Below are 17,168 nucleotides of genomic sequence, written 5' to 3'. Positions count from 1 at the left end.
TTGTAAGAGGTAGGTCTAGTGTAGGGGTCGTTGTGAGATGTGGAACTGTCGGATAACTCGATGCAAGAAGAGGATAAGGACATTTAGGAACAATGAATACGACCGGGATGATCTCCATACTGCAGCAGGTGGTAGAGTATATGTACCCATAGTCAAACAGTGTATGCATGCACCTCTCGTTTTGCTCTCTTTTGGCATCACCTCAGTGAACTCGATCATTTCAAAACGGAAGTGAATTCGGAGCTGGGGGTTCAGGCACGCAATGAGCGGATATAAAATAAGCTTGAAATTACTCTATCGGATCTGGTGGTCTGAAGGAATTGGAAAGACTGGCTTATCACTTCGATTCTTCTCATTCAGCATTGTAAGCAGGTAACATTTACTTTCAGTGCTACAAGAAGTCCCAGCGGTCTGAAAGCAAAGTGAAAGATGCCTAGAATTCAACTTGATTATTCCCTTTACTTGGTCACTGGGAGAGAATTCCTTCCGCCTGGAAAGGTATGTTAGATTTCAGTGCTATCATGCTCAATCTCGTACTGATATGTATCGCTGGGTATTGTTTCAGGACTACTATGAATCACTTGAAGAGGTGAGTTACCCCCGTGCTCAAATTGTCATATTTACATCCGCATGGCTCATTCTGATCACTTGCATTACCATCACTAGTCCCTACAAGGAGGAGTGACTCTCGTCCAAGTGAGAGAAAAGGATGCAGATACTGGAGAGGTGAGTCTGGATATCCGAATTAATCTTGTTCTGGCTCATTCTGCTTATCCTGCGCTCATTCATTCCATGTCACGCTACAGTTCATCGAAGTTGCCAGACGGACCAAACAGATCTGTGACAAGGTGTGTTCTCCTTTTCTTCAATCATATTAATTGAAATGAAAGCTCACTTGATTGAATAGTACAACGTACCTGTCCTTATCAACGATCGAATTGATGTCCATCTAGCAGTCGGTAAGTCCATTTGTCCCACCCATAACATACTATGGACCATCATCAACTTGCATGTCCCGAGTCATCACTACGTTGCCACTGACATTCAACTGCATCGTATCGTAGGAACTGCCGGTATCCACATCGGACAAACAGATTGTCCTCTCCCTTTAGCCCGTACCCTCATCGGTCCAGATGCGATCATTGGTCTATCAGTCCGAAACATCGATGAATGTAAGCGTGCTATCGAACAGGGTGCAGATTACATCGGTATTGGATCCGTCTGGCCTACCGGATCGAAAGATATCAAAGGTAGGAAATGTCTTGGTCCCGATGGGACAGGGGAGATATTAGATCTTTTGGATGGGACGGGGATCAAAGCCGTTGCTATTGGTATGTCTACTATCTCATCATATCAAATCAATCTTTCTTGGTTTGCGATATCCATCGTTATATACCTTCATCTTACGTGCTCCGATGAAACCCCGTGAACTATCTTTCATGTCAATTGGTTAACATATACTAACACTTGTATCTTGATGTTCTCACAGGCGGTATCCATCTCCCTAACCTTCCTCAACTTTTACACGGCTCCATCTCCCCTCAAACTTCCAACGCTCTCGACGGCGTAGCAGTCATATCCGATATTGTCTCTTCCCTCCATCCCCGAGAGGCCGCCGTGGCTTTGAGGGAGATAGTCGATTCGTTCAAAAGGGCCAGAAAGTCCTTGAAAGACAATAAAGGTTTATTCGGTACTTCTTCCTCTACCTCGGAGGAGCTCAATAAAGATAGGTTGGTGGAGAAAGTTCAAGGCTTGATGAGGGTTTTGGAACAGGAGACACCACTGATCAATCAGGTAAGTGATTTCCTCTCTGACTTGACTGCGGTGCTTTATGATACACCAGGAAGACAGAATATAAATAGCATCAAGTGGATTTCATGCTGATAACGTATGTTGATCGGCATGTTGATAGCTCACCAACAAAGTCGTGATGAACGACTCGGCCAACGTCACACTCGCCGTGGGAGCCTCACCTATAATGTCTACCAATCCCCGAGACGTGTATGATCTGAGTCCGGCTATCGGTGCATGCTTGATTAATTTTGGGTGAGTGGGAATCGATTCATACCGTCTTATACACATCATAATACTGCCATTGCATGCTAACGATCCGTGATTTTGACAGCACCGTCGATGACAAGGAAGGAATGAAAGTGGCCGGTAGACAGGCCAATGTCAATAGAAAGCCACTAGTCTTCGATCCTGTTGCTGTGGGAGCTACTTCGTATAGGCGTGAGACTGCTGAGGGTGAGTATTGGTTCTCATGAATCAAAGCTATACCATGGATATATCGAGATCATCCAATCTGATTGACGACTTCTGTAATGGATCCTCAGAACTTCTCGCTCATTGGCAACCTACAATCATCAAAGGCAACGCCGCTGAAATTGGAGCCATGGCTGAATCCACCGAAGTGGCCAGTAGAGGTGTGGATGCCGCTGGAGCAGGATTCAAAGATCCCGCAGCCATCGTCAGAGCCCTAGCTAAAAAGAGGGGTGAGTGGAGTGGATTGGAGCCTTCTCACCATCACTTCATATCAATCCTTTCACTCTTTCAGATAGATCATTCATTCAGGACATAGTGTATAACTTACACCTACTTCATTTCGCTTTACTTTAAAATAGCCGCCATCATCGTCTTAACTGGACCAACCGATTACATCTCCGACGGCCATACCGTCCTGAAAGTATCCAACGGTTCTCATTACCTTGAGAAGATCACCGGATCAGGATGTCAAGCAGGAACGTTAATCGCGTGTTTCGCAGCTGCTTCGCGTAGTTATTACTTGAATGAGAATGAGCCTTTCGAAGATGATAGTCAGCTCGTTCAGGGTGATATGTTAGTAGCTGCGTTGGCGGGGTAAGTCATTTACAACTCGCAATTTATCGGAAAGGTGAAGGGTGACTGGTTGACGCTGACATCACATCTACGAATTCTTTGCCTAGTGTTCTCATCTACACAATTGCATCTGAAGTAGCTGCCGATCGACCCGACGTCAAGGGTCCAGGTACTTTCCGATCAGCCTTGATTGATGAGCTATATAACCTCACTCCCGAGGTGGTTCAGCAAAAGGCCAAGATTGAGATTTTATAGATGATAGATAAACGGAGGAAGAGCCATATGAGGAACGACAAGTTTACTGCAGTAGTTGATGATGATGATGTTATCGTGATATGCATTAGGGTTGCATCGACGTACAGTATGAGTACAGTATTGCGTGTATGAGTATATGCTATGATTGCCTGATCTTCGATTCTGTCCGTAACCTGCCCTTCTTTATCCGAGGTGATCCTCCTTCTACTCCTAGTCCAGCATATATTTTATCTATTCTGAGCTAGACCAATTGAAATAACCTTTATCACAACACGGTTGCACATGTATACTACAGTTAAGTCCTATCATACAAATATCTTACAACCATTTTCCCTACTACCTTCCTACCTTTCTACCTTCCTACTGATCCTCTACCATTAAACTTCACCATTCCCTCACTAGCTCTCCGCCCAGTATCAAACCAGCCTCCTTGTTCATTCCTATTTTGACTAGAGGGAATGATAGTCATTCCACTCCCTTCTCTTTCCCTCTGTTGTTTCCCTTCCGGCCCGTTCTCCATTTCAATACTTGCCCTGGAAGAATCCCTATCACTACTGACTCTGCTCAACTCGCTCTCACTTTGAACCACACTATTCGGCGACACTCTACCATCTGAAGATGGTAATCCACCTAATATACCTAATCCAACCGAAGCTGATATACTCCTAGGCAAATTCGGTCTTTGTGGTTGTGGTGTACCTGGTCGACCAGGGACATTCAACGTGTTGTTATTATTGTTGTTATTCGTGAGGGCAAGACCCAAGGAGTTGACTCTATTCTCCAACCATTTAGCAAAACTTGACGACATACAAAAACTAGCGTAGAAATCATTCTCCACTCTAGATTTCGTACTCAGTCCCTTTGTCTTGAATAACAATGGATTGGGTCCATGATTACGTAGATGAGCTAGGAAGTTAGGTAAAGAAAAGGGTTTGATCACTCCTGCTGTGTGCTGTTTCGTATAACCTGTTGAAGTGTTGGACGATATCGAAGTTGAGGAAGTTGACGTGAGTGGAGATGGTATGTGATTTGGAATTGGAGAATGAGATGAAGGAATGGGTGTTGAAGATAAGGTCGGAACGAGTGTTTGGAAATATCGATTCAAGGGTACGAGGAACCGTTCAGTCAATTGTTGAAAATGTGTCCGTAGAGCCTCGTTGCCTTCGGGATCTGATTGACGAGGTAAATTAGCTAAGATTTGTGAATGCGTTGGGTGACCACTCACCATCCAGATTCCCCTCAGCTACCAACCCTTCCAAACGCTTCAACAACACTCTGTCTTTCTGCACGCTCCTATGTCTCCTACTTAGGAACCCCTCAGGTGTGTCCCTCATTCCTGGACTGGCGACCGCCGTCGTAGCAGGACTAGTACCATTTTGCACTATCCGCCTTGTCCGCTGCGAAGGTATCGATATGACGTTCGGCCAATGACTAGCAGCATTTCGGAAGAAGGGATTCGTCACTCCTACTATCACACCTGCTTGGGGTTTATTCGAGTTGACAAGTAGCGAGAAATCGTGGTCGTGAATGTGAAGGTATGGTCGGAAGTCACCTGCAGGAGGAATCTGCGATCAACAGAATAGGTATAAGCTAAGGGACATCATAGTGTTCGAGGAGATACAAGCTTACAGGTCTCAATAAATCACGTAACCACCATACGATCTCTGAACATGTTTTGGGATCTGGTGCGATGATGAGTAGAGGTTCGGCCAAAATAAGACACTCCCATAATGACCATAAAGAAGGTAAGAAAGATGCAAAGGCTCGAAGCGGTGTTGAGGTGGGTAAGGCAGCGAGAATCTAAATTGGGGCAAAATGCGGAATCAGCTTCTGCTCCACGCTGCATGGTAAACTCTACACACAGGTTGTTTCAGCGTGGGCGAGGATACCCCAAATGCCTTTCCTATCTGCGGTGATTCGGTGGTATCGGGCAACTTGACGTTGATCAAATCAGTCAACATGGGTAATTCCAATATCGAATCGGGTGTAGGATCGGGCCTATATCATTATATCCTTGAGTTGTAGCTCAGGGCACATAGTCGAGAGGATTCCAACTCACCAAGAAGCGATAGAATGACAAGCAGCCTCTAAAGCCGAATACCCATATTCGAAGAACACGGGAGCGACTTTCTGCAAGACAGATGCGAAGAGCGCTGGAAAAGGGAGATGGGTAAGGATCACGAGGGATTTCTACAATATCTTTCTCGGTCAGCATCGCGCCAGATCCAGATGCAGCAAGGAAAATCATCATTACTCACCTGCATATAACCCCTTGTAATTCCTTTATCTCGTCTCTGCTCAAACCACACAAACCCATATAGCCACTCTCTACCTCTTTCATCCCATTTCCTGTATTCTTCAGCTTTATCACCAGGTTTCGCCGTTCCAGGTGTGCTAGTCACTCCATTGCCATTTCCCGGTCCACCAGGTAAGACATCGGCTTCTCCAGGTGGATCACCCACCTTGAGATCTATCATTTCCTCTTCAACCGTTTTCACTACTCGATCAGGCATGGGGGAAGGTGGTTCCGGCTGAGTGAGGGAAGATGGATCTGGAGGTATATGCCGTATCTTGAATGAGAATAATATGGAGCCTTCTGAGAATAGGGATGTATCGGGGAAAGAGGAGAATGCACTGTGGTGTAGGATAAAATAGCAGATTAGTACATGGAGATCAGAATCGTATTTACTGATCAAGAGGCACATTGAAGAAAGACTAAGATTACTCAGTTCCATATTCTTCTGTCTGAGCTGGCTGCCCGTATTTCTTCCTTGCTCAGCTAGCTTGATGCTCGGGACATTCCTTTCATCGTCTCTCATCCCTCACATCCCTTCCCGCATTTTTCGACCCGGTCCCAGAGTTTCCAATACAAACCCAAATGGAACAAGGAACAAACTCACACATTCTCTTTCTCCCCCGGTCCCCACCTCCTATCACCCGCCCTTCGTTCCACCACAGGACCCCTCTCCAAATCGAAATTACACACCACAACTTCCTTGACCCACCTCGACATCTTCCTACACGTCAAGTCATTGACCAAAGGTGGTGGACGGGGTTCGCCAGGTCTCCTACTCCATCCTATCTTCGAACTTGGTGTACTATGCACATGAGTAGAGGAGGAAGAAGGGGCAAGAGAGGAGTTCGGTCCTGAGTGACGGGGTACATCGGTGGAGAGGGAAGGTAACTTGACGTTTAGAGAGCGCGATCTACCTAATCCCGAGGAAGATCGTCGAGAAGACGAAGGTCGGGCTGAGGAGGAAGATGAAGAAGGGGAAGTACTTGAACTACGAGCATTTCCAGTGGTTGGAAGTGAGAGTGAATCCACTTCATCATTTAGATTTACTATACCTTGTTGTTGAGGGGAAGACACGCTTGGACCTGCGTCTGGTACACCAGGAGATCTGGTGAATAGAGATTTACCGAATAATCTCTGGTTGGGCGCAGATACGTCCCTTTCTCTTGAATGAGCTTGAGGTCTGGATTGTAAAGTCGAAGAAGATTGATCAGAACTACTTGGTCTTCTGCCTTGAGATTGAGTTTGGGGTTGGTGGAAATGGGATGAGGAAAGTGATATATCACCACTATCTTCGTCGTTGAGCGGTATATCCATTGAGCTCATTTGGGTTGGGTTGGGGTTTGTCTTCTAGCGTGTTGATGACATATGGGGAAATCCGCATGAAGAGTATCTCGTTGATGTGATACTGATGCTGATACAAGAGTGAAGTTGACTGACAATTATAACAATGGGATGCTATGTGTTGTGGAACAGATCAGCGCGTCCATGGTTTTGTGACGTATCATGTCATGCCGATCACGGTTAGTCTCGTTGTCTTTCTTACTGTGATTGTCATTGTCATTTTTATCATTATCATACATCATTCAAACATCCATCCTGCTTGCTTGTATACGTATCGTGTATATACTAATCAAATATAATACATATCCTATCCTATTCCTATCTGCAACTCAAAGATCCATGTATGATCCCATATCGTTATCCGATCCTAATGACTACTAACAAAAAGAAGAGGTCGTTACTACAGCCTAATCCTGATCCTTGATCGTCCAAAAATGAGTGTTCACGTATCGTATGTTATGTTTATGTTTGGGTGTTCGGTACAGTAGTAATTGGTATCAATAATTTACACTGTACAACTATAACTATCGAAAAGAAAAGAAAAGGAATGTCTATAATTGTCTATAATTGGTCTGGTCGTTCATGAAGAAAGAAAGAGAAAAGAAAAGAAAGAAAGCGGTTTATCCTTGTTTGTTGTAACTGAAATACTGATCATTAGTCGAATCATGTAATCCCGTCGAGGGAGTATAATAATTCGAATGTCCACTTAATGGTCTACTTGAAGCAGTAGATTGTCTAGTCATCATTGGCTGCTGGTACTCGTACGGTTGCTTCTCGTTATACTCTGTAAATCCACCTTTAGCAGCTTGTTCGTATGCCTGAGCAGCAGATATCCTATCTCCAGATCCTATCTGTTCTTCTTCACCATGAATTTCTGCTATATCATTGTTGTTGTTATTGAAATCGGGACTAATCCTAGTAGGTGGTGAATTCGATAAATCGGAAGTGCCAGAGAACGAAGGTAAGTGTTTAGATCCGAAAGTAGGTTCGTAGTAGTTGTCACCGACAGGTTCCATTATGGATGTTCGTCTGTTCAACATGCTTTCAGGAGGGGATCGACTGTTGTCGGTGTTCATGTCCCTTGAAGTGACATTCGGTAAGGTAGGCTCAACCTGAGTCATGGCAGGTTGATTCTCGGTGGAATCATCATCGGAAGCTACGAATCGCTCGACTTCTAGACCATCTTCGATTCGGTGTGTATGTCTTCGCCAGAAGTATCCATACCCTATCATAGAAGTATGGAAGGTTAGCTTGCAATACGACTATATGCAAGATGGGAGGGACTAAAGACATACCGAGATTCCATATCAAGCCGAAGAGGAGCAAGATGGTAGGCAAACCGAAAGCCACGATAATGACGAAACCGATCACAGCTCTTGGGATAGGTCTGACTCCTATGCTGGGTATGAAAGCGATCAAAAGTCCAAATGCGATAAGTCTAAACAACGCAAGGGTGGATGTGATCCAATCTCCCTTTCGATCCTTGTGCGGTCGACAAGCTAAGAGCGAAATAAAGACGATGAATTCCACCACGACGTTACCGATGACTTGAGCCCAAGCCGAAGTAGGTCCGAAAGAGATGAAAGCCGATTTGGCTATCATTCCCAAGATCAGCGGAGCGAACCAGAAGAAATGGAATTTCTGTCTGTAGGCCCGATATAGTACGCCGACCGAGTGGAACCATCTGTATGAAGTGTACAAGGGTGAGATCCCAGGAGCGGTGGATGACAATCTTCGATTCCTCAAGATCGATAAGACGAATACGGTCGCGAGGGGGACCAAAACGAGAAGGATGGATAGGACGGCAAAGAAGATTGATAGACCGGAATCTCCAACGTGGAATTGCCAGAATCCAAAGATGAATATGGGGAAGAACCATATCAGGCACTGTGAGTGGATGTACAGGGTCAGTGATCATGATGAATATATGAACCAGGCGAGCAATGATTGACTTACCAATCTCAATGCATTACCAGCACAAAAACCCCACCACATCCTCCTCAATCTACCTGCCCAACCAATCTCCCTCTTACCTCTACTCGACCTCTCCACAAGGAACAGCACACCAAATAGCAGGACATGGAACACAATGGCGATAGCGATGAAAGCTAGGAAAAAGAAGAAGACCGTTGTGAAAGCGTTGGCAGTCGGTATACTGAGAGTATTGGTATAGACTGGTAATCCACTTGATAATTCTGAAGTGGCATTTTGAGCTAGGGCAGAAGCGATCCTAGCTCTTTTATGCAATTCTAGGTTGTTCACATTGGAATCTTGAGGGATGATAGCGTTATCTGCCAAGAAAGTTTGGAATGTCGATTTGGAAGACATGACTTCGTTCATTGATGCGTAGACGTTGTAAGGTGAGAATTTTCGATTGATATATTGTACGTCCGAATAAGCATTGGAATCTAGATGACCACCAGTCTTAGATCTCATAGTATTGATGGAATTTTGAATATGACTCGATTTGAATAACCCAATGGCCCAATGGAAGTTCTGAGTGAAAGCTGAATAAGCCAATGGGTAATTCAGGTGCATCAGACCGGATGCGGCTGCCGATTGGAATAGGTATAAGATGTCAAACCATCTATACTGAGCTGGTGAAGGTGAATTGACGGCTCCGGTATGGAAGAGACCGACAAGAAGGGCGACCAATGTGAACATTCCTGTTGCCCATGATACGGCGGTTTGTCGGACTGACCAACCGTTGGACAATGTCGCTTGAAGACATGCTGCGACTTCTCCGGTCTCCTCTCGGAGGAGTTGAATACGGGCGTAGGCTTCAAGATTGGGTATCGTCCATGCTATGCTAGGTATCTGGGAAGAATATTTCGTTGGGATCGGGTATGTTCCGTAGCCTGGTGTATTCATATGAAAACAAGATTAGCGATCTCTTCTTCAGTCCGATAAATCCAGCACTCCTCCTCCCTCGCGCGTTCGTTCCCAGATAACAGACAGGTTCAACTCAACTCACCGGTGAAATTTACCTGCGGTAAAGGACACACTACTCCCTGGAAATAACTACACAAATCCAACGTCTGATTGACAGGTTCGATCCCATATACATTAACGTACAGGTTCGCCGAGACGTTCAAATTGGATTCGACCGAAGCGAGCGAGAAGGAAAATGTGATTGATCCGTTAGATTTGTGGTAAGCAATATCGAATTGGTCCACTAAGACTGCTTTGGCTTCGGCGCAGTATGTTACAGAGTTGGTATAGAGGGTATCGCCGGCTTTGGCATTGACGGACGAGAAGAAGGGGAGGGCGAGGAGGAAGGGGTAAAGGGAGAAAGAGAGGGAGGGGAGACGCATTGTGAGGTGGTGAGCAGTGGATGGTGAAGACAAGCTAGATAGATAGGGAAGGTAGCTGATGATTGATCTGTCAAGGAGGTTGATTAGCAACCTATGAGATGCACATTACATATCGATGACCATTGATGAGAACTCTGGCATGCTTTCAACTCACCTTTGTACACCCTCCCTCAGCAGTCTCGATTCCTCAATCCTCGAATGATCAACGCACAAAAAGCGTTTTTTTTCCCTAAATGACGAGGAGAGATGTTACTCCACTTGTGAATTTGATGGTTACTTAATTGTTACAGGTACAAAAAGCACAATTGTATAATTCCTTCTCAAACGCCCTTCCACCTTGTTGTGCTGTGATGACAAGAGACAATGAAAAAAACTTGTTTGAGATGGGGTGAGCTGATAGTTGCGGTTAATCCGTCCGAAACCTGATTCTTGATTCTTGACTCTTGTCTTGATCGCAGTCACCGAAAAGTTGATGACGGCCGAACTATCCTCCTTGGAGATAATCTTCACACGCGTTCTTGTCTTGGTCTTCGTTTTCTTCCAGGTCCTTTGGATATTCTACCATCTAGATGCTGTGATTGTAATCGTTATATATACAGAAGAACCAGCCGTCAAGAATATGGTACAATAAAGAGATGAAAGATACTAGCAAGGATTGCTCATAGCGATGCTACTATCATGAAAAACCTCTTAACTGTGAAATACCGTCCAGGATTAAGCTTTGAGACAGACTATCTCAGGGGTTTTCAAAATCGTACTGTACCCAAAAATCAGGGATCGACCGAGTAGTGGCGATAACAAAATGACCATTTCACTGATTGACGTCAATTCCCAATTTCAATTTACAGTATCACGAGCTAGTTGCTATTCTGATGGGATGACGATATTGAATATCCATATGAGATGGAAGAATGATGGTCAGCAGATGGATGAAACGACTGATACTGTTATTATCGGTATACTGGCATCGAAGAGTACTCACTCGGTTCAATGACTCAATGACGTCTGTGAAAAGCACTGACACTGAACATCCCACCTATCACGGCATCGCCGGGGCTGGACATCATAACTTGTTCCCCGGTACAAACGACAAAGTACAAACTACGTAGTTTTGATTAATCATCGTCCCAGATGTCTGGGTCACTCTCATCAATCACAAGCAAGCAATGTATGGTCCTTTCAAGCATGATACCCACCAGTGCACGCTATGGAGCTAATACAGTGAGTTTATGATGGCTGTACATGTTGTAGATGGATTTGGTGTTTTATTCATAGATTATTGTTGTTGTTATTTCACCACAAAGATATAAACTACGTAGTTTTGATTAATCATCGTCCCAGATGTCTGGGTCACTCATCAATCACAAGCAAGCAATGTATGGTCCTTTCAAGCATGATACCCACCAGTGCACGCTATGGAGCTAATACAGTGAGTTTATGATGGCTGTACATGTTGTAGATGGATTTGGTGTTTTATTCATAGATTATTGTTGTTGTTATTTCACCACAAAGATATATTCACTTTATTTTTATGTTCAGGCTGAAACTCCTTATTTGATGAAAAGAATCCCTAAAACAAATAACCTGATGAGAAAAATGTGAAAAGTAAGATATAAATATGTAACGAATGTTATGATATAATGAAGGAAAAAAAAGCGAAATCAACGGAAAGGAAAATTCATAACAGAAATGTCAATTGAACTTTTTTGATGTTTTGTATTCTGCTTTACTTCTTTTCAACATCTGATTTCTTTCTTGTGCTTAAGCATCAACTTCCATCTTCTCACCATCCTTCTTTTCAGTCACTGCTTCCTCCTTTTCTCCATTTGCCGCTGTAGAAGCTGGAGCTTCACCGTTCGCAGCTCCATTAGGCTTGTTCTCGCTCGAAGCGATGAAATCCGTCCATTGATGCATGAGTTTGGAAGCTCGATCGGTGATTTTGAATTCTTCATTTCGAGGGATCTCGTTCAAAGTCATGATCTTCTTCATCACTACGACCGCAACAGAGTATTAGCATAGTAATCTCGGCCATTGATCTTGATTTGTTTAAATACGAGAGAAAACTCACCTTTACCGATCTTGGAATACTGTAAAGCATCTATCGTCATTGAATCGTACGATTCGATAGTTTTAAATAAGTCATCGTAGCTTGGCATTTCCTATATTGTAGCAACGACTGTTAGACCTTGATCCTGGACCTTCATTTGATGGCTCACTCACCTCAGCAGATGGCAATGACTTGCTCAGGAAGGCTCTTTGAAGTTTATGCCTCCAGTCCTTCACCTTGACGCATTCGGGGTTGGAAGCGAGGGGATCTGTATAAATTTGATCAGCTACGATATCGTCCAGAATGACGCAGCAGATGAAGCGGAGGAGGGACACTCACCGTCATCCACAGGTTCCTGGTTCTCAGGCTTGGATGCTGGTGGTTTCGATCCTTTAGTAGCGGTAGATTTGGGTTTAGCGGCTGGTTTGGATTTGGCTTTAGAATCGTCGTCCACGGTATCCTATAACAAATAAAGATCAGTATGTGCCACACGACCATTTCACACTCCATATGCTCCAAATTCGTCTAACCCCCCCCCCAAAGAATGACGGTTTCTGCCCTCCGCTAAGACCATTGTGCCCATCGTTGTTGCAATGACATCCAGTCATACCCCTAACATCCGGGATATGCTGCTCTTCCTTATAGTATCCCTAGACATATCACAACCTTTCCATCGACTCCGTTCCAGATAGACAAAGCAGACCGATCGCGAAAGAATCCAAACTCACCTTGGATTTAGTAGTTTTAGCCTTTTTACCGTCCTTCTTTTTCTCCGGAGCAGCTCTCTTCCTCTTTCCACCGGTAGTAGCCTCTTCCTCTTCCTCATCTTCGATTTCATCCACCTCATTTTCATTCTCAGCATCTTCCTTGGCCTGTTGGAGATCCGCTTGTTGAGCGTCCCATTCGGTGGGATCTTGAGCTGTTATGTACGCTTCTCTCAATCCTCCAGCAGACTTTCGGTGAGATTCACCGAGGTAAGCGGAGATGTCAGATTGGCTGAGGGGTTTGATCTCTTTCGATTGGAGCCATGAGCTGGCAATGGGAAGTAAATGGTAGATCAGCATGTGACAAAACCAGATGAGGGCATGTTGAGCGGGAAATGGGGAAGGATGATAACAGTAATCCATGATACGGCGTGGTGAGATAAAATGAAATTTCAAGATGAGTGAAGGGATTTGGGATATTCTTGGGTGTGGTGAAAAGTCACAAAGATGAAGATTCTTCAAAACTCACAAGTCACCAGCTGGGAAGAATTGACAACAGAAAATCAAAGGGTTCTTTCCTGGTCTTTGCTTCAAAACATTACGAGGGAGTGTATCTGGGTTGGCGATCTATTAACAATAAAAAATCAGCATATTCCCTTTGCCCATCAGACAAAGTCGGCCAGGAGGTGGAAAGAATAGATGATTCTCACTCTAGCAGCTATTATCCATCAAACCATACAGTTCCAACAAAAAATCATCAGCAAAAATCATCGCACAACAAAGATTTCGTTCATTGTCGATCGCCGAAAATGATTGAGATGAACTGAATATCTATCACTCACGCCAAGGTGGATAACCCCTCAATCTAGCCAATACAATCTCCCCAACTTCGAAATTTCTCTTCTCATCATTATTATTCGCTGTGGCTGTTGATTTCTTATTTGACGCTCCACCACCTGTCGAAGGTCTACCTCGTGGTTTCGATGATGGTGGTTTTTTATTTGGTGAAGATGATTTTGGTTTTTCTTCTGTTGCTGCCGCTGCCGCTGGTGCTGGTGCAGAGGATGAAGATGGTTTCTCGACCGTTTCAGCTGGGGCAGACGCGTCTACAGCTGGTGCTGCTGATGTTGATTCCTCGGCTGACATTGCTACAACAACCACAGGCGATATCAGCACACATACGAGTAGACCTGAAGGAGGGATAAACAGCAGCAAGGGGAGATGGGAGAGGTGGACTTACTATTAACGATCTAGACGCGTGATCCAACTAATTGGTATTCCTTGTCCTCGAAGTAAAATGAATGAATCGAGTGCTATGCAATAAATACAATATCAGCGTAAGTATAAGTGTGAGTATGAGTGCATGAGTCAGTAAGATGTAGATGTAGATGCCTACGTTAGTTGTGCGGTGTTGTGGTATGTTGGGTATATGGAGGGAAGAAGGAAGAGTGTGATGATGATGATGAGATTGTTTTTGGATCGTATGGTATGGGGGAGTTGACTAACGTGTTACCATAATCGGTTAAACCGCCCACTATGATATCACGCTTAACGAGTAAGTCTTAACATTAACTGCCAGATGCGGTAATTCAATCGGCGTTATCGGAAAGACGTGTAGGGTTAGGCTTCCACCGTGTCAACCGCTCATAGGCATGCGTAGTGGCACATGCATGGACGATGATGGTCAGAGTTGTCTGAGAGTGATTGAGCGATTCAATCACTCACTGTAACACTGAATTCATCTTTGTCAACGACCCTCTGGCGAGGAAAACAAGTTCAGATCTCACCACAGGGATATCAAGAGATAGGAAGATCAGGATGCGCTCCTCAAGCTCACTATCGATTCTGACTGCCGCTCTACTCGCTTCTCCAGCATTGGCTTTCAGAGATACCTCCCCTTTGTTGTTATGGAATACCGATCCGTAAGCTGAACATCTCACTGTTTCGTTCAGAGTACATCACGATCTGACTTCCTCATGTATCGGTTCTTCAGGAGTCGAGCATTTCAAGAAGCTTCCAAACTTTTATCTGGATCAGCACTAGCACCGGCCGACGAGGTTTATGGTAAATTATCGAGTTTGGGATGCGATTGGGAGAACGTAGTGGTAGTTCATAAAGATCAAGTTGGTTTCTACATCCCGATCCGATATATACCGTATCAGATCACACAGCCATGTGATTTATATCGTCGCTGACCTGGTTATCGTTGCTTGTAGCTGCACTCATCTCAACTCGCCAATCTCGATTACCCGACTCACGATGCTCACCTTCATATACCGTATTTGACCGGACCCCACAAAAGGGGATTAGATGGTGGATTACAAGGATGGGCCGAATCGTGTGGTGCTGAGGTGGTATCTTCCTTCGACGAGCGTATGGAAGGTCAGAAGAATGTGATCCTGATTGAATCAGCTGAAGGAGAATGTGGGTGATCTGCATTTAACATTCCTTTCATTCCCTCTTGGGCATCCCAAATACCGCTTCGGATCTATATACATATGATGTTCTTCTGTCTGGCAGCGGTTACTTCACTGTCCTCGTCATCAAATCACCTCGATCTGCATATACATCTTACCAGAATATTGACTAATTTCTTTGTCTTTCCTGTTAGCATTCCCCTCCATCCCCTCCTCCCTTCCTGAATCATACATCCTCCTCCTCACCGGCTCCTCTTCCTCTTCCTCTTCACAGGAGAAAAGACAAGAAAGACCATTCCCAACGCACATCACCCATTCAGCCAGCGCAACAACCACCTTATCAGGTCCGACCTCCACTTCCACCTCTGAGCCTAGCAACAGACCCAATAGAAACTCGACTATCCCTTCGAAAGATGCCCCATTGCTGGAAAGAGTCCAATTATTGACTACTCCAATTATCACCTCATTGTTGATTACTTTTGGAATCTTTTTGCCGATTTTGGGATTCGGTATTTCCATGTTGACTTCAATTCAGGTCCCACCTAGGATGTTGGAGATTGGTAAATCACTGTCTGTAGGTAAAGATAGGAAAGATCAATAGTATAGTAAGGTAGTATACTAGTGGTAATCGACCAACAATGTATTTTTCTCTTTCCGAGTTCATGTAGTAGTGAAAGGTTAAAGATGGAAGGTTGGTTGGTCCGATGTTTTGTGTGTTGTTAGAAGATGCATTCATTGTATGCATTCAAATTTGATATCACTAACGTTCAAACAGATGGAGAAATCGTTGTCGTACAAGGCATTCATATGGGTATATAGATGCATAAAGACCAAATCAAGCGACAAACGATACGGATTTACTTTCTCATAAGTAAATATACGTTCTCTCCTACTACCACACTAGCGAGATGTCGATATGACCCTCGGAGAGCCATGAGCAAACCACCGAAAGAAAAGTATGCGGTGCTATTGAGAGTGGAAATGCATTTAGTAGTGACATACGACAGTTATTTTGAAGATCACTCACGTTTGATTATCGCCCTGTGCTGAGTCGTCAAATTTGTAAATCTACGAGGATAGATTGTATTGGCGTCAGCTTTGATTCAAACTTTCTCTTTGTGTCTCTCTCCCTCACGGTCACTAAGTCTATCGTCCGTGAATGGGATTTCCAGTACCATTAAGACTAGAAAGGTAGTCTGTAGTTTACCCGTTCCCCTCCTCGTTGATAACCCTCTCAGATCTGTGATTCGCATAGGGAAATCAAACTCACCTTTCCATACATGACATAATCGTAATCCTCCCCCAATCCCATATTTTCAGATCTCCATAATTCCCTTTTTATCTTCTTCGTAGACTGTCCTTGTCCATCTTCGTTTTCCTCATCTTCCTCTGTGTTCAATTCCTCGGGAACCAACGTTCGAGCTATAGCCAAGGTGAACATCTCGCCTACTTCCAGAGGGTACAGTTCGTTGGCTAAGTCAAGGGTGAGGGACATGTTGAGATTGTGAGAAGGAGCTGTTATCCTTGATACTACCATACAATCAACCATTCCACCATCAGTATACACATATATAATAGCGAAAGTTGGCATGCAACATAAAGACATACCTCGATCGAACTTCTTTCCATCTTTATCGACTGTCTACAGTTCGAGCACTGCTATCAGCTGAAAGTTCCTCAACAGCGATAGAGAAGATCAGCTCACCTCTACTGTGAAACGATCTTCAAAGATTATATTAGATGATTCGGCCATGTTGTCTATTCGTTGCTTTATGTGAGAGTAGAGGGATGAAAGAGGGAAGGAATAGGGATGTTCGGCACTGACGGAGCTGCACGAACGTATAGGGGTTGAGGTCGGGTGAGTAGGCGGTGCTCTGCCTGAGGCTTGGGTCTGGTAGCTTGTAGCTGATCTGTCTGTTTTATGTATTACGGTTGTATCTATTCGTAAAGTGAGTT

General features: G+C 44.4%; 6 protein-coding genes across 6 annotated transcripts; 2 read left to right on the top strand and 4 right to left on the bottom strand.

The window, feature by feature from the left end:
* Positions 1–429: 429 nt before the first annotated feature.
* Positions 430–3,093, top strand: V865_001696 (hydroxyethylthiazole kinase; the record flags this gene model as incomplete). The annotated part of the gene is made up of 12 exons (XM_066225511.1): positions 430–498; positions 566–589; positions 667–726; positions 807–848; positions 908–959; positions 1,065–1,331; positions 1,490–1,794; positions 1,913–2,046; positions 2,126–2,247; positions 2,337–2,495; positions 2,625–2,859; positions 2,946–3,093. The coding sequence occupies 12 exons, from the start codon at positions 430–432 to the stop codon at positions 3,091–3,093; spliced, it is 1,617 nt and encodes a 538-aa protein (XP_066081608.1).
* Positions 3,094–3,445: 352 nt separating this feature from the next.
* On the bottom strand, positions 3,446–6,712 carry V865_001695 (uncharacterized protein; the record flags this gene model as incomplete). The annotated part of the gene is made up of 7 exons (XM_066225510.1): positions 3,446–4,263; positions 4,319–4,658; positions 4,723–4,893; positions 4,956–5,091; positions 5,153–5,283; positions 5,352–5,727; positions 5,994–6,712. 7 exons carry the CDS (start codon positions 6,710–6,712, stop codon positions 3,446–3,448), a joined length of 2,691 nt encoding a protein of 896 aa, XP_066081607.1.
* A 638-nt stretch (positions 6,713–7,350) lies between these two features.
* V865_001694 (uncharacterized protein) lies at positions 7,351–10,044 on the bottom strand (the record flags this gene model as incomplete). The annotated part of the gene is made up of 4 exons (XM_066225509.1): positions 7,351–7,955; positions 8,026–8,617; positions 8,687–9,588; positions 9,705–10,044. The coding sequence occupies 4 exons, from the start codon at positions 10,042–10,044 to the stop codon at positions 7,351–7,353; spliced, it is 2,439 nt and encodes an 812-aa protein (XP_066081606.1).
* A 1,761-nt stretch (positions 10,045–11,805) lies between these two features.
* Positions 11,806–13,941, bottom strand: V865_001693 (uncharacterized protein; the record flags this gene model as incomplete). The annotated part of the gene is made up of 8 exons (XM_066225508.1): positions 11,806–12,035; positions 12,113–12,203; positions 12,265–12,359; positions 12,431–12,551; positions 12,820–13,123; positions 13,325–13,422; positions 13,506–13,513; positions 13,638–13,941. 8 exons carry the CDS (start codon positions 13,939–13,941, stop codon positions 11,806–11,808), a joined length of 1,251 nt encoding a protein of 416 aa, XP_066081605.1.
* Positions 13,942–14,613: 672 nt separating this feature from the next.
* On the top strand, positions 14,614–15,813 carry V865_001692 (uncharacterized protein; the record flags this gene model as incomplete). Its single annotated transcript, XM_066225507.1, has 4 exons — positions 14,614–14,717; positions 14,789–14,918; positions 15,012–15,219; positions 15,407–15,813. The coding sequence occupies 4 exons, from the start codon at positions 14,614–14,616 to the stop codon at positions 15,811–15,813; spliced, it is 849 nt and encodes a 282-aa protein (XP_066081604.1).
* A 256-nt stretch (positions 15,814–16,069) lies between these two features.
* On the bottom strand, positions 16,070–16,965 carry V865_001691 (uncharacterized protein; the record flags this gene model as incomplete). Its single annotated transcript, XM_066225506.1, has 5 exons — positions 16,070–16,178; positions 16,240–16,280; positions 16,483–16,742; positions 16,821–16,854; positions 16,918–16,965. 5 exons carry the CDS (start codon positions 16,963–16,965, stop codon positions 16,070–16,072), a joined length of 492 nt encoding a protein of 163 aa, XP_066081603.1.
* Between the last annotated feature and the right edge of the window lie 203 nt (positions 16,966–17,168).

Source organism: Kwoniella europaea, chromosome 1 (assembly GCF_036810445.1).
Source record: "Kwoniella europaea PYCC6329 chromosome 1, complete sequence".
Taxonomy (NCBI): domain Eukaryota; kingdom Fungi; phylum Basidiomycota; class Tremellomycetes; order Tremellales; family Cryptococcaceae; genus Kwoniella; species Kwoniella europaea.
Note: the sequence above shows the minus strand (reverse complement) of the source record. Positions and strands in the feature narration are given on the sequence as shown.